The 23,000-nt window shown below is 43.2% G+C and overlaps 1 protein-coding gene across 1 annotated transcript in view; it reads right to left on the minus strand.

The window, feature by feature from the left end:
* PIKFYVE (phosphoinositide kinase, FYVE-type zinc finger containing) overlaps positions 1-23,000 on the minus strand; it is a 199,576-nt gene that overhangs the window by 70,716 nt on the left and 105,860 nt on the right. The window contains exons 26-31 of the mRNA XM_085890455.1: positions 13,595-13,695; positions 10,898-10,969; positions 8,206-8,377; positions 7,906-8,084; positions 7,511-7,624; positions 6,342-6,450 (exon numbers count right to left, since the gene is read on the minus strand). Of these exons, the coding sequence (XP_085746581.1) occupies positions 6,342-6,450; positions 7,511-7,624; positions 7,906-8,084; positions 8,206-8,377; positions 10,898-10,969; positions 13,595-13,695 (747 nt within the window). The remainder of the gene's footprint in view (positions 1-6,341; positions 6,451-7,510; positions 7,625-7,905; positions 8,085-8,205; positions 8,378-10,897; positions 10,970-13,594; positions 13,696-23,000) is intronic.

Consider the following 23,000-nt stretch of genomic DNA (forward strand, 5'->3'; position numbering starts at 1 on the left):
AGAGGTATGTGTACAGTTTGGGAATCACCACTCCACAAGATGTGTATAAAGAAGTGATGCAAAAACAAAAAGAGCCAATTTTTAGCTCACACAGACTCCAGTCAGGTGAGCTTATGCGATCGAGCAGTGCCCGGAAGTGAGTGAGTGAGTGAGTGAGTCCGTAAACACTTCAGTTCAGTCATCGCTTGAACCAAACACAGAATTTTAATGAAACTTGGCCACAAGCTTTGTATCTGATGCCTAAAGAAGGTGCATTGACTGCATCAAAATCTGCTCTCATTAAGGGGATATATGGGGGGGGGGGTTGATCCCTCCCCCCCCAAAAGGTTCTGAAACTACACACAATTTTGATGAAACTTCACCACAACCTTCATCACCCATAATGTACCAAAGTGTATCACGTGCATAAAAATCTGCGCTCATCAAGTGGGTGTACGGGGGAGGAGGGGAGGGGGTTGCCCCCCAAAATAGGTCTTTGTTTTCTTCTCCAAAACTAGACAATTTCAATGAAAGTTGACCACAACCTTCATCACCCTTGACGTACCAAAGTATCGACTGCATCAAAATCTGCGCTCATTAAGGGGGGGTCTAAAGGGTGTGGTTTGACCCCCCCCCCCAAAATAGGTATTTGCTCTTTTCTCAGAAACACAAAATTTCGATGAAACTTGACCACAACCTTCATCACCCGTCATGTACCAAAGTTTGTTCACAGAATTAAAAAAATTCAGGGTCTAAAGGGGTCTGTGAGGGGTTTGAGTGACTTTTGCTCCTGATCCAGATGAGCTTCAGGATAGGCGGTCCTATTTTATTATCCCACCCCCTCCCTCTGGGATATTGTAATCGTCCGGTTTGTTTGTTTGTCTGTCTGTCTGTTAGCAACTTTATGGCAAAATAGCTTGAGCAAACACTATCAAATTTAATCCATAGGTGGGCAATGAACCTTGGACGACCCCATTAACTTTTGAGTCCAATTGGATCAAAGGTCAAGGTCACGAAAAGATCAAAATCGTTTTTCGCTCATAACTTCGTCAAAAATGATCTGATTTACTGCAAACTAAGCTTATCGTGAACCTTATTCTATTTGTCACTTATAATCCTACCCATTCCTATAGTGAAAAATGCATATTTGTGAAGATCGGTAGGGTCCGAAGTTTTGGGGGTCATGGCCATCAGTCAAAATTAGAAATTTTCCACTAAAACTAAAACATGGTTACGAAAATACAACTTTACGGGAAAACGGCTGGCTCAAACACTGTCAAATTGTATCCACAGGTGGGTAATGAACCTCGGACAACCCCATTAATTTTTGGGTCCAATGAGGTCAAAGGTCAAGGTCAGGTCACGTAAAGGTCAAAATCTTTTTCGCTCATAACTTCGTCAAAAATTGTTTAATTGACTTCAAACTAAGACTAAAATATTCCTTATTCTATTCCTTATAATCAACATTCAGGTTAAGGATGTATCAAATTTAAATTTGATCCCCAAAATAACTTTATGCCTTAAATGGGCAGGATTGTTGTGCCTGGCACCACTTGTATTGTACTTGCTTTAAACAGGAAACAAGTGTTCTGACCATTGATGACATGGATAGTCTCAGGTAGGTCGAAGCAGGCAACCATATATGCCAACCTGCATTGTGCATGGTCATCCATGTAAATTTTGCCACAGACAGTATTATTGAGGCTCATTGAATGTACACATACAAGTATGTTTGTACAGTCATGGCCAAAAATATTGGCACCCTTGCACTTTTATCAAATTATGATCCATCTCTTCCAGAAAATTGTTGAAATTAAAAAAGTTTTGGTGACAACATATGCATTTGTTTGGTTTGCAGTGGAACAAAACAAAAAAAAAGCTGAAAAAAATTTACTAAATCTTATCTTATTCCACACAGAAATCCTAAAATGGCCTGGACAATATTATTGGCACCATTTAGAAGTTGTTAGAAATAATTAGATTTCGAGCAGGTGATTCTCCTTTACTTTGGAATTGAACTCACCTGTGGTGAGTTGCAGGTGCCTGCAACATAAAAATCTGTCATTCAACCAGTTTGAAAGGAGAAAAGGAGTCGGTCTGCCGTTTTGTGTCACTGAGTGCACCACAATGAACATGGAGAAAAGAAAACCAAAGAATTCTCTGAGGTCAGACAGAAGATTGTAGCCAGGCATGGACAATCTTAAGGCTACAAATCAATCTCCAGAGACCTTGATGTTCCTTTGTCCACCATACGTAATGTTATCAGGAAGTTTAAGGCCCACGGCACTGTTGCCAACCTCCCTGGACATGGCTGCAAGAGAAAACTTGATCGAAGATTGTGGCAAAGGATTGTTTGAATGGTGTAGAAAGCATCTCGATCAACTGCCAAACAGATTCAAGCTGACCTTCAGACACAAGGTACGACAGTTTCAACTCGCACCATCCGTACAACAGGTTCAACTCAATGAAAGGGGGTTATATGGTAGGAGACCCAGGAGGACCTCACTGCTGAGAGAGAGACATAAGAAAGCCTGACTGGAGTTTGCCAAAACACACCTGAACAAACCACAATCCTTCTGGGAGAATGTCCCATGGACAGATGAAACCACATTAGAGCTATTTGGTAAAGCACATCATCTCTATGTTTACATAAAACAAAATGAAGCCTTCAAAGAAAAGAATACCTTCCCTCCAGTCAAACATGGAGGAAGCTCAATGTTATTTTGGGGTTGCTGTGCTGCTTGTGGCACTGGGTGCCTTGAATGTGTGCATGGCATCATGAAATCAGGAGATTACAAAGGCATTTTGGAGCGCAATGTTCAACCCAATGTCAGAAAGCTGGGTCTCCGTCGAAGGTCATGGGTTTTGCAGCAGGACAATGACCCCACACTTCAAAAAGCACCTAGGAATGATTCAAGACAAAACTCTGGACTGTTCTGAAGTGGCCAGCAATGAGTCCAGATCTAAATACCATTGAACAGCTGTGGGGAGATCTGAAAATAGCAGTTGGGTGAAGGCACCCTTCAAATCTGGGAGAACTGGAACAGTTTGCACAAGAAGAGTGGAGTCCAAACTGCCAGTAGAGAGGTGAAGGAAGCTTATTCATGGCTGGAGGAAGCGCTTGACTGCAGTTATTTTGTCTAAAGGCTGTGTGTGATACCAAGTATTAAGTCTCGGGTGTCAATAATTTTTTCAATGCTATTTCTTTTTATTTTCTGATTTAAAAGGATATATTAAGTTCTGAATCAAAAATAAAGGTTCTGTAATATTAACAGTGAAATAAAGTATTGTGGAGACCAAATACTTCTGTCAATTTCCACATACACCTCCGGTCGAGGGTTTTAGAACACCCCCATTTTTCCAGTTTTTACTGAAATTTAAGCAGTTTAATGTTTCAAGGTACTCTGAAATTAAAGCATAGAACAAATAAACAATTGCAGATAAAACTAGAGGGGGGGCAGTCGAGTGCAAAACCTCCGCCGCCAATACTGCTGGGTCACTCAAGTGAACCTTATATCTTATTCATTAAATATGATGTCAACATTGCTGACAGTTATCGTTCTTTTCTCCAACATTTTTTTTGGGGGGGGGGGGGTTGGAAATCACTTAAAACATGTAGAAATACAAAAAAAAAGATTTAAATATTTTTTCAAAATGGCCGCCACAGCGGCCAGATTGGATTTTGGACCGAGTCCAAAATCTAATGGCATGGTCCATGGACCATACCTAATCCCCCCACCAAGTTTCGTCGAAATCCGTAGAGGAGTTTTTCCGCAATACTGTTCACAAACAAACAAACAAACAGAAAGGGTGAAAACAGTAACCTCCGATCTTCGATGGCGGAGGATAAAAAGAAATCATGGAATAGTTTTGTTGAACAAAATTTAATCTAAATTTGTGACTCAAAGTAGCCACCTTTTGCAGATATAACAGCCGAGCATACTCGTGGCATTCTTTCTACAATGGAAATCAAATATTGTTCGGAAAGTTCTTCCCAACACTGTTGAAGAAGTTCCCACAAATGTGTTGCACTTGTAGGTTGCTTTGCTTTCACCCTTCTGTCCAGTTCATTCCAAACCAGCTCGATAGGGTTTAACTCTGGAGACTGTGCTGGCCATTCCATTATTTGAAGCCCACCATCTTGTTCTTTTCTTCTAAGGAAGTTCTGACGTAGCCTGGAGGTATGTTTTTGGTCGTTATCTTGCTGTAGGATGAACCCCTGACCAACTAGGCATAGACCAGAGGGTATTGCATGGCGCTGAAAAATGCTGTGATAGCCCTTTTGGTTCAGGGTGCCAGTCACGCTGTGTAAGTGCCCAACTGGATCCAGCAAAGAGCCCCAGATAATCACACTTCGTCCTCCATGTTTGACAGTTGGTGTCACATACTGAGGAACCATCCTTTCACCTACTCAACGGTGTACAAAAACCCTGTGTGATGAACAGAAGATTTCAAATTTTGATTCATCGGTCCATAAGACCTTCTTCGAGTTTTCAGTAGTCCACTGGCGGTGCTTCATGGCCCAGGCAAGCCTCTTTTTCTTATTTTGCCATCTTGGCAATGGCTTTCTTACTGCCAATCAACCTGTCAAACCTGCAGCTCGAAGTCTTCTCTTCACAGTTGAAACTGAGACTTCCTTACTTCGACCAGTGTTAAGCTGTGCTTGAAGCTGCTGTTCTGTGAGCCGCCTATCACACAAGCTGTTGACTCTCAGAAACTTGTCTTCTGATTGTGTTGTGGCCTTGGGTCTGCCAGACCTGTTCCTGTCAGAGTTTCCTCCAGTTTACAAATGCCTTTTGATGGTGGAGGAAACTGTACTCACTGACACCTTGGCTTACTTTGCAATCTCTTTAAAGGAAAGACCTACACTTTTAAGGGTTATAATGGTCTGTCTGCCTTCCTTTGTTAATTGTCTTTTTCTCACCATTATGATAGCAATATACTACTTCCTGCAGTGCAATATTGTCCAAATAATGCTTCAGAGGGTATAGCAACAGTCTGTTCCAACACTGCTTTTATACAGACAGAGGGTTTATATCTAATCAACAAAAGTTGGGACACCTGTAGGAATTGTTTGCATCAACTTTCAAGGCATAATTTACTTCCATTGCTGCAGAACAGCTGCAGTCGCTAACCCATTACTTGTTCCCTGAAAAGGGCCTTTTTTAACAACTCTGAAATTTACATTATTTTTCAGTTTTTGGTAAACTAAACTTTTGTTTTTTAAACCTCTGGCAGTTTACCACTTGGCTTTGTACCATTTTAGGTTATTCACTGGACTTGAACTGCTTAAATTTCAGTAAACATGGAAAAATGGGGGTGTTCTAAAACTTTTGACTGGTAGTGTATTTTGCGAGAAAATTGAGTTATTTGAAAAAAGTGCAAGGGTGCCAATATTTTGGCCACAACTGTACATATGTAAAGAACCGTCAAACGTATTGTTATGGATCTAGAAGCCATATGCATTCAAACAAACATACAGATGTCCCAAGAGTCAGTTATTCTGTTAAGTACATGTGAGATAGGTCCCTTCCTTTTGTCTCATGGGAGAATCAACGGTGTGCATTGCGATGTCCTTTTCGGGAGGTTATTAAATCTTTACATCCAACAAACTATCTAAGACCATCCAACGAACATCCAACTACTATCCCATCCCCCATTACGATCCACTGTCCACCTGAGTCTCTGGAGCCTCGTGTTTCGAGGCAAAATCTTTGTGAAGTACCTTTTTGGGCGAGTCCGCACGTGTGGAGTGGGCGGGCTTCCCGGTATGGCTGAAACCCCACCCAGAAAGGGCGGAGCCATGGAAGCCCCGTCAAATCGGGGCAAATAGTGATGTCAGTTTCACCAAGGCCCCTCCCCACTGAGGGAGGTCCATAAAATTACCGACACCGTCCTCAGCGATGAGTTCTTGGGGGGTCGTTCGTTGTCGTGGTTGTTGGGTTGCGCTGGAGTTTGGAGGGTTGTGAGGAGTGCTGGTTGCGAGGAGCGTTGCCGTGAGAGAGTCGTGGAGTTCGTACAGTGCTTGCAGTGAAAGGCTTGGAGTTCATGAAGCGACCCTGAGAGCAGAGAGCGTTGGGTCCTGATCCCCGCCTTGGATTCCGCTCCACTCGATCCGGGCTCCTTCACAGACATGGTCTCCACGCAGCAATAAAAAACATTCTCCATGGGGAATCCCTCCTGTGTTTAATGTTGCATATTGATCGGAGAAGCGGTTGCAGAGAAAAAAAACAAACATTTTTAAAGTGAAAATATATGGACGTGGATAAACACACAGACAGACACATTGCAATCATCTCGCATAATAAAAAGGCCACAATATTTTCACTTCAAACACCGTTGAACCAAAACCTACATGTTACCTCCTTTTGAGCAATCAGGTCCTCCATCTTCTCCTCACGGGTCTTGTTGAAGGTCTCAGTTTTTAGGGAGACGAGCCTTTCATCAACAGCTGTGTACACCTGCTGCACCCTGCAGCAAATTGCACAAAAGTATTCACTAAACTAGGAAATCACCACAGAAGAAAACGAGAACGGCACTCAGTGCAGCGCATACCCTCTCCGCCAAGCTGAACAGTTCACAATTTGTATCGCACCGATAGACCGGATTTGAACCAAAATCTAAACCACTTGTTCTCGTCACCGAACCAACTCATCCACAACTTTTCACCTTTAGCCCCACTCTCAATGGTAATGAATCACTTAGACTCTTCTTCTTCTTCTTCTTCTTCTTCTTCTTTCGGCTGCTCCCGTTCGGGGTCGCCACAGCGGATCATCCGTATGATCCGCATAGTGATTTGGCACATGTTTTACGCCGGATGCCCTTCCTGACGCAGCCCTGGTCGCCTCTTACGACACAGGGATAATGAATGAATAATGAATGAATCACTTAGACATAAAAAAAAAAATTATTTTAAAGAAAACCTCTCATGCCCGAATTCAGATCACCAAAATCAAATCAATTTGTCCTTTTCACACACCCAAACTATCCACAAAGTTTCGTCTGAATCCATTCATAGCTTTTTGAGATATCCTGCTAACAGACAAACAAGGGTGAAAACATATAATAACCTCCATCCACATTCACCTTCTGAGGTAACAAACTCGTTATTGAGCAAACAGGAATCAAGTTGCATTCATGGTTTTGCAGTGCCTGTCGGACAGTACCGTTTGAATCAGAGTTCCCAAAGGCTTGCTGGGCCACAAAGCTAAAGGCCCAAATTGGGGTGTTGCACCCTTGGAGGCCGTCTCATCTGACAATCTCTGGTCCCATTCTCTGCCAGTTCACGACTGAAGCCACTAGTTTGCACTGTTGGTACAATCTGAAAGGCTCATTATTTGCCTACAAAGTTGCTCGAACCCTCTCACATCCATATTTATTTTAGTGGGTTCATCATCTGTGGCATTTTTATCCTGATTATATTTTCCCACCCTCTTTCTGCGCTTTTCCACCCAGGGGCCCTCTTGGATTTTGAGCTTGACCCTTCCCCAGTGGTATGTACGTACAAATAAATAAATAAACATCCACTCACTGCATGCTGAAGTACTTCAAATCTTGCAGCAATTCCGGGAAAGGTGCACAATGCAGTTCGAGTTGGATCGTGAGTGGAGGTAGAATGACCTCCTGTAGTTGTACCTGAGAGAGGCTGCGTACATCGCACGGATGCATCCTGCGTTACTACTTGCATTGCAAATGGTGTAAGTGACAAAGAAAATGCAAAACAAAACTGAACTGCAACTTGCTCTGCAGTCTAAAAGAGTGATATTTTCACCTTTGACATTCTAAAACCTTTCCTTCGTTTTTTTAAGAAGAATGCCAACTTGATGCAATTCCTTAACTTGGTGTTACATCTCTTGCTCCTGAAATCAAAATCACAACCATGAGGGTTATGCAGGGACATTAAATGTACTGATCATAAGGACCAACCTGAATGATGCCACCGTTTGGTTGTATGAGAAATAATGATGGTAGTCCTGCTGGATGGAATGGGTGCAAGGTTCCACACTGGCCCTGCGAGTGTACTGATAGCCATAGAAGCGCAACTCCATGTACTTGGCAAAAGATATAGACCAAGAATCCGTGGACAGTGGTACAACTGGGGTCGTCTGGAAAGCAAGAGATCGTGAAGCCAAGAGTCAACCAACCAACTTATGAGAGACATTTACTGGGTGAAGAGGTGAGAGTGCATCAATAATTGCATGATGCGCATTTCCCACAGAAAGGTACCTGCTGACAGCGTCTACACCAAGCCCAGGTGAGCAGCGTGTGCTGATAGCCAGGTACTGGAGACTCGAGCTCTTTCAGCAAAATCTGCAGGCATGCATCACCATGCACGAAGCGACGGACATGTTGCACCATTGGCGTGTCACAGCACAGGCTTGGACACTGATATGAAGGTCTGAGATAACGTGTAAATGGGCCAGGGGAAGGGATGGGAAACATGATTTGAAAGAATGAATAAAAATGCACTTGTGGAACATTCTTACTGACATAGGGTTAATAGTCCTCGCTTTTTTTTTTTTTTTTTTTTTTTTTTTTTTTTTTCCTTCTACACAAAAGTCAGGATGCACAGGAAAACTAAACATAATTTAAATACACAGCTATGCTCCATCTAAAAATTACGGTCAAGCAGGCACGAGTTGAGTGAGGCGAGGGGACAACCAGCAAATACAACTTTATACAGTCTCCTTACTAATTTACAGCAAATTGGAGAGCTTGAATAATCGGGCTGTTGGAAAGCCACAAGTGGCTGAACCCCCAGAGGTGATTTAAATATATAAATAAAAAGACTGAAGGATTACAGAATGTAACACAGGCCCACTTTAATCTGTCTTTGGCCTTTCCCAATCCAACTCCTGATGTCTTACTCACCTTTTCACAATTCTGATTTTAATATTTTTTATTTTTTAATATAACCTCACTGACTTTCTGAGCTTTCTGAACCCCCCCCTCCTCCCCACCGCCACTCCCCCACCGGCTTTAATCACGGTCACACAAATTAGACATTTATCTATGCACAAGTCTGTTCAAATATTCGAAGCTTGTTTATATGCAGTTTCCAAATTAATCAAAAGCAGTTATCTTTGTTGGAAGGGCTGTTTTTTTTTAATCTCGCCGTCACTTTGCCGACATGATTACATCATTATAATACTTGTACCAAGTTTGATTTAAATCCCTTCAGCAGTTCTCAAGTATCACATTTTTATCTGACATGGCCTCTGACCTCTTGATATAATCAGTTCATCTTTGCATTATTATACATACATGTACCAAGTTTGACTTGGATCTCTTCAGACATTCTTAAGTTATCGCAGTAACGAAAACCTATCATAGACAAACGGATGGACAGCAGGACGTACAAGCCAAAAACAAAATGCCTCCGGCAGCTTCGTTTGCGGAGGCACAAAAAGGGGGGATGGGGTGGAAGGAGGGTTGGAGAAAAACACTATAACCTGAAAAAAAGAGGTGGGATTGGGGAGGGGTGGTTGGGGTGGATAAAAGTAAAGGATCATGAGCTTGGATAGGTATGACCTGTGGTGGAAGTGAACAGCCATCAGTAAGCCTGGGAGGGATGAATGAGGTTGAACAGAATGAGAAAGTTGGTTTTACAGGTGAGAGAAACTTTTTGAAATTTCACCAAAAGTGGGTTATTGAAAGATTGTGTACCTTGTAGAAACCTAGAGGGATAACATAACATGGCAAGAACATACAGTGCAAGACCAGAAGAGAGGTGGTGAAAGACGAAGGTCACCGACCCGGAGCAAGGTTGTGGAACCTGGAGCACAGGAGTGGGTGGACGCAGAGCAAGGGCGTGGCAAAGGATGCAGAGCAGGGGTGTGGGACCCAGGTCAGGTGTGCGGTAGAGGCAGGGGAGACCAGGAATGGGTGTTGCAGGCAGAAGGGAACGCAAGTATGAAGGAGATGTGGGAGAAGATACTGATATGAAGCAGTTCACCACCTTAATTACACAATCATTACAAAACTGGTTTGTTTTGAGCATTCCATGGTCAGAAAGATGATGGCCATCAGAGTTGGGATGGCAGGAAAGGTGATCAGACACCAAGAAAGCCTGTATTTTTCTTTTTATTTCCTCATCCTACAACCTTCTCATCCCCAATAATAAAACACCCCGGCGATGTCCCTGTGGCTGCCACCCCATTCTCCTCCTCACTGCTCCTTCCATTAGGTAAATGGTAAAGATCAGGTTGGTATCATAGACTACAAAAAAGAATGAGAGATTGAATTGATGGGATGGAGATGAAACACAGGCCTGATAGGGAAAATGGCTTCCTCCCATTTCCAATTTCCTTGCACACAAATTCTACTTATTCAAAGCAATATAACTATTACAGAGCCTTTAGAAGTTCCACACTTTGAACACAAAATAATAATTTGATGACTATTTAAAAATACAGGGTAATGCAATGTATACCAGATACTGTGTAATCTATTGCACCAACTCCCACTCCCCCATCCACAACCCTGTCCCAATGGCAGCAGCACACTACCTATTAGGCAATGACATTAGTAACCTGGCTTAATTCCCTCACCAAAACTTCCCCTGCCTTTGTTCCTGAAAAATAAAAAATAAACTAGCATAACCCGCGCTCTGCGTGACATGTTGGGGTGGGTGTGTTTGAGAAAGGAAATGATGCAGAGTATCAGCAGTAATTTTACTTTAATGCAGTAAGTGGAATACGATTTCACCGTTTCAGAACCATTTTATTTACCTTTTTTTGTACCATGCACCTCATATGGTCTTTGAGATAATGCAAGCTGAATATCACGTTACTCGAGCGCAGAACAAAGTCGAAGATAGCGCGACACGAAACCACAAACTCGGATAAAATATATAAGATAAAAAAAAACACTTAATATTGTCAACCATTCAGTTTCACAGTAATTGACTAACTTGTACCTGAAACAGTATCTTTCCAAAAACATGCCCAATGTGATGTCATTTCTTCCATAAAACTCCATGGTGACCAACCTAGGATAAAATAAAGAGTTCATTAAATAATCCAGTCATAATTCTGAATCCTGCAAATGTCCATTTATTAATGAAAAAAAAAATTACAGATTCCCCCATCCTCACAGGACTCTGAATGATCAAAGTGACATGGTGATTCAACAGAACCATTCACGGCCTTGGGTTTGTTGGCACAGACAGGCTGACACACAAGTGGTCACTGACAAATTTCGAACAACTGTGGACAAGACATGGAAATTCAAAGTTAATTTTACCATTGAGTTTAGTTTAGTTTTGAAATAAGCTGGCTCCTTAAGGCCCAGTCACACCTTGACGTTTTAGCCAGCTTATGCAGATTTTTGGAAAATTTGTCTAAAACGCTGGTACACGTCGAATACATTATGGGTACGTTTTGATAACATTGAGAGCACGCTGAAAAACACTGACATACGTCGTTGTATGCTGGCTTTAAACGTTGTACTTTTCGGTTGTCCTCAAATTTTCCATGCTTGAAATTTTAAGACTTATGCCAGCGTATGACTCACACGTTCCGCATAACGCTGGCCATTAGTTGTAGGCACATCACGCGATTGTTAACATACGTCGACAGTTACTTGTAAGTTACTCATAAGTCGAAACACGTCGAGGTAATGTTTAGCGTACCCAAGAGTTATTTCTAACCTATGAGTTATGTGTTGTACTCACGTTACGCGATCGGTGACACACATCGACACACGTTACTTGTAAGGTACTTATAAGTCGAAACACATCAAGGTAATGGTTAGCGTCAGTGTTCCAGACTCCCTGGTTTTTTTTTTTTAATTTTTTTTTTTCTTCCTTCCTTCGGTATGATGGTGATTTTGACACTTCAATTTCTCGTGTGGTTATAATATAATATAATCAATAGGCTGCCGCTCAACAATTTAAATCATAACCACACTGTACACTGAACACCATCATACCGAAGAAAAAAAAAAAACCCGGGAGTCTGGAACACTGACGCTAACCATTACCTTGACGTGTTTCGACTTATGAGCACCTTACAAATAACGTGTGTCGATGTGTGTCAACGATCGCGTAACGTGCGTACAACTTATTCCCATCGCATGCGGCGTGTGTCATACGGCAAGTACGTCGTAAAATTTTCAACATGTTTAAAATTACAAGACGTACTCCACTTAATACGACGTATGATAGCGTACTTTAGCGTTCTATTCACGTATACCAAACTTACCCATACCGTATTCGACGTGCGCCAGCATTTTAGACGCATTTTTCAGAGGTCGGCATACGCTGGCAAGATCGCCAAGGTGTGACTGCGATGTTAACACTTCCATTTCTGCGGCGGTTATGATTTGAATCGTTGTGCGGCAGCCTTTTCATAACCTACGTCACGTCATCGTCGGCGATGCGTGCAACGCGCTATGCATAAGTTAGACTATCGTTGGGCGTAGGTTGTGAACGCCGACAACAGGTTCAGCATTCGTTGGTATAAGTTAGCTATAACACAACGAAACGTTCTGTGTCCATTACTTATACGTTATGCATAAGACCAAGTCGTTATAAATACGTCCGAATCTTTAAAAAAAACATCAAAAGTTCAACGTAAGCCAGCGTTTTACATACATTTTAATACGTTGCCATTGCTGGCTAAAACGTCAAGGTGTGACCGGGCCTTTAACAATCTTCTTTCAGATACAGCACAAGGCTGCAGGGCTTTATCATTGGCCGGGGTGCAGCTGTGCCCCTGATGCAGTGCCTGCTGTAGATCAGGACAGAATTTGGAATTTGTTCATGGTGCTGACAATAGCTCATCTACTCTTTGCAAAGAACACCATGAGATTTTTAACGAGCACCAACTAATGGTGGCAGACAGGACGACCATTTTAACGTCCTTCCGAGGGACGGCACACACATAGATCAATCAACCTGCTTGTGAAACACCAGGATCACAATTTATAGCTCCGTCGGGATTAAAACCGAGGCTAGACAGCTTAAAGGCCGGTTTGCGTACCTCTAAGTCAGTGTTTTTCAAACGGTGGGTCGTGAACCCCCCAAAGGGGTTGTGAGTGGATTTCCGGGAGTGGGGGAGGGGGAGGGGGTTGCAAGTTGTCTGTGCTAAGTAGTTACACAAGCCCTAGTGATGTTCCGAACGACTTACCGATGTGAACTTGCATTCTCAATCTTAGTAGCGATCAAAACTGAAGGCAGAAACAGGCCGATCGATGTCGAGTGCAAGCTACAATGTTCAATGAGTAAGACTCGTCCCTGAATAGACATATGTGCAAAAAGGAAATAAAAATGGCCCAGGTTCCAGGTTTTTTTTGTTACTCTTGCAGTCAGGGTTAGCACAATGGGCCCAGGCCAGTTTTCCACACCTGGTTTAAGCCACCCCCACCCCCACCCCACTCCCCCAACATGAATAAACACAGTTTAACGAGTTTTCTTCAAAATCACTATTCCTGTCATTTTTTTTAACACTTGTAGGAGATATACGGGGGGGGGGGGGGGGCGTGGCAAGCAAATGCCAGGACGGGTGAGTCGTCTGGTAAATCCGGCTGAAAAACACTGCTCTATTCCATCCTACCAGCTTTTCCTTACAAATGAAATGAGGAAATTCAAATTGCTGAAAAAACAGCAACATACCATGGGCTCACACAGGGAGTGGGAGCATTGTTTGAGTAGATCGAGTAACTGCTGAAGAGAACACACAATCTCTGGTGGTGCATTGGGTTGAAGCAATCAATCTGTGGTCAACAAGACACCATTATTGAGAGAACATGAGTGAAATTAACACAACAATACATATTTGAAAGAAAACAAATAATAAATTAAATAATCACACAAACTATGCACAAATTAAGACATTGCTGAAAAAATTGCTGCAAAAAAAAAAAAACTCCTGCTGAAAAAGATATATATATATATATTTTTTTTTTTTTAGAAAACAAACACCGTTATACAAATGTTCTCCAAAGTGAATACTCCATTGAAAAGCCAAGCACAGGGAGTTGGACAAGTTATTGCTGGTTACGCTCCATTTGTGTCACAAACAATTGGTTCACTGTCTTTATGCCAGTCAGTCCATGATGGAGGATTAAAGAGGAACTACTTCATTGATAAATCAAGTTGTTCCTCTATCAATTGTAATTCATATTTTGAACACTCAAACACAAAACCTGCAGTTTAGCAGTACTGGAAAAATTGAGGGGTCTCATCCTGCACAAAGTGGGGTAAAACAATTACTTCTGTGTGTCAAAAATAATTGAAAATCATTCCAAAGAAGAAACTTACTGTTTTAGGGACGTCAAAGGATACAAACAGGTAAGAAGAACTAATTTAACGTGTTAAAATACCATATCCCAAACGCATCAACAGCGGTAAACTTGCAATTGAATATTTTTTTTTTAACCTCCACCACTGAAGGTGGAAGGAGGTTATGTTTTCACCCCTGTCTGTCTGTCTGTCTGTGTGTGTGCAGGACATCTCAAAAAGTTGTGGACACATCCGGATGAAATTTGGTGGGCAGGTTGGGTGTGTGACAAGGAATAAATTATTTGATTTTGGTGAAGATCCAGCTACGAGAATTTTAAGTGATTCTTCACCATTGAGAGATAGGGCCAAAAACGATATCTCAAAAAGTTGGACGGATTCAGATGAAACTTGGTGAACAGGTTGGGTGTGTGACAATGGCAAATTGAATCGATTTTGGTGAAGATCTGATTGCGGGAATTATTTAATTTATGAAGTGATTCTTCATCATTGAGAGATTGGGACAAAAACGATAGATAGCATGATATTTCAAACATGTATTGGACCTGATATGTTCTCGCGGAGGTATGCGCTCTACCGAGCGCCCTTCAAGTTGTTTGTTTTTCTACAGTCTTTAAAACTTTTGTTTTATATCAATTGAGTTATATATTCCTAAATCTAGAACAAAAATCATCTTGTTTGCACTTCCAAAAACCTTCAGTTTCACAGTACTTTAGCAAAATTGTAGTCTCAACCAATCAAATACACCACTCATGCTCTTGCTCTCAGCGTTTGGGTACAAACATCAAGATTCAGACAAAATGATGGTGCCCAGTGATGCAACATGAGCTAATTTTGTCAAAAATAAAAAAAATTTAAAAAAAAAAAAAGAGGAGAAATAACCCTTCCCATGTTTATTTTTTGTTTTGTTTTTCCTCAAGACTGCGTGGGACAAGGTGTTCTATGAACTCTAGTTCAGCTCATGCAACCATTACTGAAAAGGTTATGGGATGGAAACATCAACATGGCACCCAACAATCTTCAAGATCATGGGAAAGATCACAGCAGAAAAAAAAGTATAGTCATCCCTCGTTTATCGCGGGGGTTATGTTCCAACCCCCCCCCCCGCGAGAAGTGAAAATCCACGATGAATGGATGCCTCCCAAAAAAAAAAAAAAAAAAAAAAAAAAAAAACTCGTCTGGTCTGGTCGGCTTGGCAATGATCGGGTTCGAGGTGCCGGAGATAGACTCGTCTGGTCTGGTCGGCTTGGCAGTGATCGGGCTTGAGGTGCCGGAGATCGACTCGTGTGGTCTGGTCGCCTTGGCAGTGATCGGGTTCAAGGTGCCGGAGATCAACTCGTCTGGTCTGGTCGGTTTGGCAGTGCTCGTCCAACCGCGGCAAACCTTTTTCCTTCCCGAAGCATATCAAGCACCTTAACCTTCTCCTAGAGCATCAGGACCTTCCTCTGGCGCTTCGGTTCCTTGCCAGAAGCCTTAGAAGGTGCAGGGCGTTTGGGCGGCATCGTAGGGCTTGGAGAAAAAACGTAGAAAATATTCGAAGTTCACAAGCAAAACTTTGTCTTGTGCGTTGTGTGACTGGTCGAGTGCCACGCGTTATAATTTATTGCTTAAATAATTTATATTATATATATATATATATATATATATATATATATATATATATATATATATATATATATATATTATTACCGCGATATACCGGGGGAATCCGCAGAAAAAATTAGTTAGGTTCCAAGGGAAAACCCGCGATGAACAGGGGGCATGCTAGGTGAACCGCGATATAGCGGGGAATTACTGTATACATATATCAGAGATTTTCACTTTCCCTTTTGGCAAAACGCTGGTAAAAATCATTCTTCACTTCATAAAGCCTCGCTCATTTGTCAAGGTAATGAGGAAGTAATGCACAACAAGCCAGAAAATATAATTTGATGCGAAAGCATCAATGGCTACTCCTTCGCCAAAGTTCACATATGACGTTTCACACCCAAATTCTAATCAGTTCATCTTTGCATCATAGTACAAACTTCCACCAAGTTTGGTCAAAATCCCTTCAGCGATTCACACGTTATCGAATGAACGAATATCTGCTCCGCATGCAAGGACGCACAGCAGATGGACAATCAAAAAACAATGCTTCTCGTGCCTTTAGCTGTGGAAGCATAAAAATAAAATAAAACAGCGATTTAAATGGCTTCCCCACCCCACAATGCAATTTTGCTTCATGGACATCAACACTACTACTCCTACACAAGTCAGTATCGTCCATGGGCCAGAATCAGAAATTTCAGTTATTGGTACCATCTCGGGGGGCAAAGTCTAACTAAAATTTTTTTTCATTAGTCTCTGTCCATGGCATACATTTTGGTATGATTACCACTACTAAGCTACCTCTCAGCAATGGTCATCAGCTGTTTAATGTACCCACTGCCAGGAGAAATTTAGTTCTCAGAATGTTTCCACATTATCTCAGCAGCCTTTGCATACAATGCCTCGTCAAAGACACATACGATCATGGGCAGCTCGAAACATTGCATTATGGTGAGTGAGATTCAGCACTTTGTTGGCAGTTGACATTTGTGTTGCAGGAGCATTGATGGTGGGTAGATAGCCAATCTCGTCCTGAAGGACTGTGACATCACGTCGGTTCATACATTCCCAGTCTGAGACTTGACTGCAAATGGCAGAATGATGTGTTCGAGTAGCTTTGTCTTTCCATGAGTGATAGCATACATCAAATCATGACAAATTGAGCTTTTAAGACGTTGACCTCTTTGGGGATGCATTGTCATTGTCCTTGGTACCTATCAGCAAATATAGAAAGAGGGCGACAGATTCTGGGATGATGGTTCCACTCTCCTCTGCTTCCGCTACCAGTGGTGGCAAGGCCTGGGGAAAATCTTGCTTTCTGATGTCTGCCCTCACCTGAAGGGCTGCCTTTGCTATAACATCTTCTGCAGTGAGAGAGTTCAGGGTCTGCAGCTCCGCTTTCAGTATCTGGTAGGCCTTGGCAAGTTCAGCTATTGACAAGTTGTCGAGAGAAGTTTTCCCTTTTACACTGGCGAAGATGTCTCGGGCTTCACCAAACTCACTTTACAGCCTTCGGCGGAGGTGCTTCTTCAAGGAGTCCTTAACCTGCTCAGTGACAAGAGATTTCATCGATGTAAAGGCCCTGTCACACCTTGACGATTTAGCCAGCGTATGCCTGATGTATGCAAAATTTGGCTAAAACACTGGCACACGTCGAAAACGTTATGGGTAAGTTTGTATACATTAGGAGCATGCTGGCATACATCGTAGTACGCTGGCTTTTTTCGTAGTACGCTGGCATACGTCGCAGTACGCTGGCTTTTTTCGTAGTATGCTGGCATACGTCGCAGTACGCTGAGGTGTAAGAAATTTTCCATGCTTGAAATTTTTCGACGTATGCCAGCATATGACTCACACGTTCCGCATACACTTGGCCAAAAGTTGTAGGCACGTTACGTGATCGTTGACACACGTCGACATGCGTTACTTTTAAGTTACTCAAAAGTCGAAACACGTCGAGGTAATGTTTAGCGTACCTGAAACTTATTTCTAACCTATGAGTAACGTGTTGTCGGCACGTCACACGGTAGTTGACCCATGTCGACACACGTTACTTGTAAGTTAGTCATAAGTCGAAACATGTCCGCAATAGAAATCGAAGTGTCAACATCACAATCATACCGAAGAAGAGAAGAAAAAAAAAAACCAGGGAGTCTGGAACACTGACGCTAACCATTACGTCGACGCGTTTCAACTCATGAGTAACGTACAAGTAACGTGTCGACGTGCGTCAACGATCGCGTAACGTGCCTACAACTTATGCCAGCATATGCGGAACATGTGTCATACGCCGAGTACATAGAGAAATTTTCAACATGCTGAAAATTTCGACGTACTACGATGTCTGCCAGCGTGCTCTTAACGTATACAAAACTTACCCATAACGTATTCGACGTGTGCCAGGTTGGTTCGGCAAATTTTTCATACGTCGGCATACGCTGGCTAAAACGTCAAGGTGTGACAGCGGCTTCACACTTCGATGTCTAGTGCGGTTACGATTTGAATCATCGAGCCGCAGCCTTTTAATAGGCTACGCCACGTGATCGTCGGCGATACGCTGCCGCGCTATGCATAAGTTAGACTATCGTTGGGCATAGGTTGTGAACGCCAACAACACACTCAGCAATCGTTGGTATAAGTTATCTATATACGATTGAAACGTTCTGTTTACGTTACTAATATGTTATGCATACGTCCAACACGTTATTATACGCCCAAAACTTAAAAAAACATCAATAATTCAGCGTACGCCAGCGTTTTACATACATTTTGATACGTTGCCATACGCTGGCAAAAACGTCAACGTGTGACAGGGCCTTAACCAGTTAAAACGTGAGATCTGCCATTACTATCACCTGGGGGTTGGTGAAAAGCTCATTCCTGACAAACAGGAACACCTCATTGTATGAATGACTGAGCCATCTCATACTCAGCTTCATCATTGTGGTCTTCACATGTCGCACTGCTGGCAGCCTTTTCATCCCTTGTGTCGGATCTGTAGCACAACCTATGATCATGCCCTTCTGCTGCTGCAAAGTCTGTGCTGACAATAGTAAGCAATCTTCTATATATTTTCTTCATAGCTGCATTTCTGATGCTGGCATCTGCTCTCAGCTCCTGGCATTGTACAGGGGATTTTCTTGGTTTCCGTCTGCAAAGAAAGTTGGCTTTCTTTCAAGGGATGCATTCTGCCTCAAACTCGAGATGTCAAGCTTGTTCCTTGCCTGGATGATTTCCTAAAACTGGCATTATTTTCAGACTCCTGTCCTTTCCTGTTTTGGGGCTGATAGCATGAAGAAATGTCTTCATTGTGAAGATACTGCAGCTTTCTCAATGAAAGTAAACTGGTGGGAATTCTCCATCAAGTAAATCTTTCGCCAGGTGCAACATTGGAGAATATTTTCTGATTCGGGCTGCATTAAAAGTGTTCCACAGGTCTAAACTTTGAGGGAATTGGGTCTGCTTCCTGGTCACAGCAATGGGTGAGACAATCCATGCACAGCGGATTTGATGGCAAGGTGTTGCTCGTCTCACTGGTGTCTATTTTTATTCAAGCACCTTTCGATATGATAATTCTGATTTGAGAAACTTACTAAAACATAATTACTAAAGTAAAGGAAGGGTGGGATATGAAATCAAGTTTGCATACATCTGTACTAAGCATATTAAAAATGGGGCTTCTCAGTTCTCACTCGAGCATGAACACATCACTTATCTATCTCATAATGAGAGGGATTTATTACAGCCGTGCCACAAAAAAAAAAAAAAAAAAAAAAAGTCATCAACCTGCCTTTGCTGCTAACAAATATTCAACTGTATCAGCTTCTCCTTGTAGTCCTGCAGCATAGTCTGATATTTCAGATCAATTGTTCAAATTTTCATAAAAGCACCAAAATTGGGACACATGTAGAATAATGTATTCCGAACAATTCTAGTTATGGAGCCACCGGAGATTGTGCCTTGGTCAGGTTCGGCGACCATTTTCCAAAATGGCCACCATTCTACTTTTGCGAAATTGGCTATATGCTCTTATTTTCTTATTGTATTGGTGGCAGGTAGAAGGAAAGTGTAAAATTCAGTAAATTGACCATGAAGAGGCGTATTCAAATATTATGAGCCAGTATTTTCAGTAAAAAAGCCATTATTTGATTTATAAATTGCTGCTCTCCTGAAAAGTACCCATTATTTGCCTGGAGAACAATACAAGAGTCAAATGATATTCATCACATTCAATGGGTTTGGAATCAACAAAAATTGCATTATAGATTACATACTTACTCTATTTTGAAAAGGGAACTGTTAATCGTGAGAATGACAAACTCAGAAAATGTAGTCAAATTATTGCACACTTCACTTTGAAGCGGTTACGGTTTACTGTCTACTACCATTCTACCAGGACACATGGTACACGCATACATCAGTCTAGTACAATCCGAGTTTCTGAGCTCAAGTGTACTGGCTCTGGATCAAGAAGTCAACACTTTTACAAGCAATGAGACTTTGCATTTGCACATTCTAAGCTAGGCCGATATCTCAGTCTGTGTCTACTGCGTCTGTCAACTGGCATTCTCCTTCACAAGCACACAGTGCAGTGCATTGCAGATTAGCCTTCTTGCATTTGCAGCGGTTTCTACAGCCTTTTTTGCAGCCGCACGACACCAGCTCTAAGCAGCTTTTTGAAGCCTCAGGGAGTGTGGTCCAGAGCGGTTTGTAGGACCCATCCTCTGTTTGCCGCCAGCCCCAGCTTGTTGGTGATGGAAGCACGGGTTGAGGGACCAAGACCTGCCCCCTGAAATAGCCACCCTGGAAGACTGATCTCTTCAGATGCTGTTCCAAAGCATCATAGGTAGGTGGGATGCGCTGGACGGAGTTCCTCTTGGCGAAGAGTTTCTTTCTGGCCTCGTTGACGTCCGTATATGGACTGGTGCGGTCATATATGGACTGGTGCGGTGCGTATATGGACCACAAACCTTTCAATGCAGTGCATTGTGCCATCCTGGATGTTGACTGGCATGGTGTTCAGGGTCACAAGAGAATCTGTCAGTTATGGAAACTAGTTCCATGTGGCCCAGGCAGATTTCTTCCCATGCCCCACGAATGCTGATAGTGTCACATCCGGTCATGGCGTGGAAGACAGGAGGGCACGTGCCTTGTGTGGACCGAGGGAGGCAGCTATTTCATGGGCAGGGATGTAGTGGTAGTTCTTGCCCGTCCCAAAGGCAATCCAGAGTTCATCCACGCATGGTAGTGCCTGGGGTACCATCACCGCCAAGACTACGACGTCGGTGTCTACGGTTCGAACTTCAATCCGACGGTGGTCATGTTCTGCAGCATGGGCCACATGTAGCATGATGCGAGTGTCCGCCTCTTCTTGACCGCATGGAGCCAGAGAGCTTTCATCTTCCTGCCTTGGAAGGCAGATGACTGCTTCACCATCAGTGACTACCAGCTCCACTAATATTACCAATTACAACACCACTTCCACCACTACCACCACCACAACAAAATACTTCTGAACCTGTCACTGATGCTGTGTGCGAAAATTGATTTTCCCATAAAAATGACCATTTTTTCCCAGTAACATGGTTGAAAATATAATAAATCAACACAAATGACATTTGTATCGTTTTCCTTTGTAAATGCACATCACACGGAGTATTTATCACCTCTGAGAAACCGACAAAGAGAATAACAATGACAGATATCCCATGTTGTTAAAGTAGAACGGTGGCCATTTTGGAAAATGGCTGCCAAAGCTGACCAAGGCAAAATCTCGAGTGGCTCCATATCCAGAATTGTTCAGAATACATTAGTCAACATAGTGTTATGGCTGTGAAAATTCGCAGAGCACCATATAGGTCCTTAGATCAGTTATGTCGAGAAGTCTGTGTTCAGATAGATTTCCCCACCGTGTTTAACGGGCAATTATTCGTGTGCCGGGCTGTGATCTTTGAGGTAGCCGTTATTCTTTTGCTATCGTTATTTTGGACCAACCGCTTCACAACAACCACCTCCACCACCAACATCGCTCTCACAACCGCCTTCACACAACCACCTCCTCCACACAACCACCTTCTCCACAATGCCAACCACAACCACCTTCTTCACAACGCCAACCACAGCCACCATCTCCTAAACCGCATCTCCCCCAATACCCAACAACGAACAATATCGCTTCACCTTCGGCTCCGCGGGCGCCACCATCTTTGCGCCGGCCAAGGCGAGATTCCTACAAACAAACGTGGGGGTTTCCTCATTGCCAGCGACGGTGATTTCTACCACGTCCGCTCTCCCTTGTTGGCGCCAGCGTCGATGATATCTACCACGTCCGCTCGCCCCGAGCTTCGCCTCGGAATTCGGATCAGGAGATCGAGAGTGGCGGAGCCAGTGGGGGTCAGAGGTGAAAAAGCGGAGATCAAAACTTGCCTCACAAACCCCATAAAAAAAAGAGCGAAGAGCGCCAAGTCAGCGAGTCGGTCGGGGTTTGGAGTGGTGTGAAGAGCAAGGTTCGAGTCCAGTGGAGGGCAGTGGAGGTCCGGGTTTGCCGAGGAGACGGAGCTGGGAGCACAGCCAGGCCAGCCGTGCCACGCAGAACTGCGCGTTCGTGGGACGTGGGGAGAACCGGAGAGAGGTCGCCCGCCAGCATCGAACGGTCCGAGGTGATCGGGCTTCGGGACAGTCCGAGCAGCACTAAGGGATGGACGGGCTCTTAAAGAGAGCATCAACTCTGAAAGAGCATAAGACCCGTTCGTTCCTCTGAGGCGTTGCCGGCTGGGCCCGAATCATCAGGCCATCAGACGAGGCCTGGGCCGGTCCGCGGTCACGAAAGCTGCCGTGGGGACGGGACGTCGCGGGTCGCCCCAGCAAGGCACCTCGAAGGTGAAGGTAACCAGCCCGGCCTCGCGGAGCTTCTGCGGTCATCACAGCTCCGTGAAATAAAGACCCAAGAGGTCCAGTCTACCCCTCGTCTTTCTTTGTTTCCCTTGAATGAACATTGTGGCGCCATGTCCGTAAGTAAAACTGTATAAGTGTACGTAATTAATAGAACGGTGGTTGTTCTTTTTCTTGCTCGCGTCTTGTCCCTACCCCCCATTCATTACGTGCTTGTACATTGCATTGCCTTTGCCTCGCCTGATTGCATACATGACTGTATATGTGTTGTGTGTGCAAATAAATGTGCTTGTGTGAA

The sequence above is a fragment of the Eptatretus burgeri genome, chromosome 8 (assembly GCF_056783735.1).
Source record: "Eptatretus burgeri isolate ZD-2024b chromosome 8, Ebu_testis_v1, whole genome shotgun sequence".
Taxonomy (NCBI): Eukaryota; Metazoa; Chordata; class Myxini; order Myxiniformes; family Myxinidae; genus Eptatretus; species Eptatretus burgeri.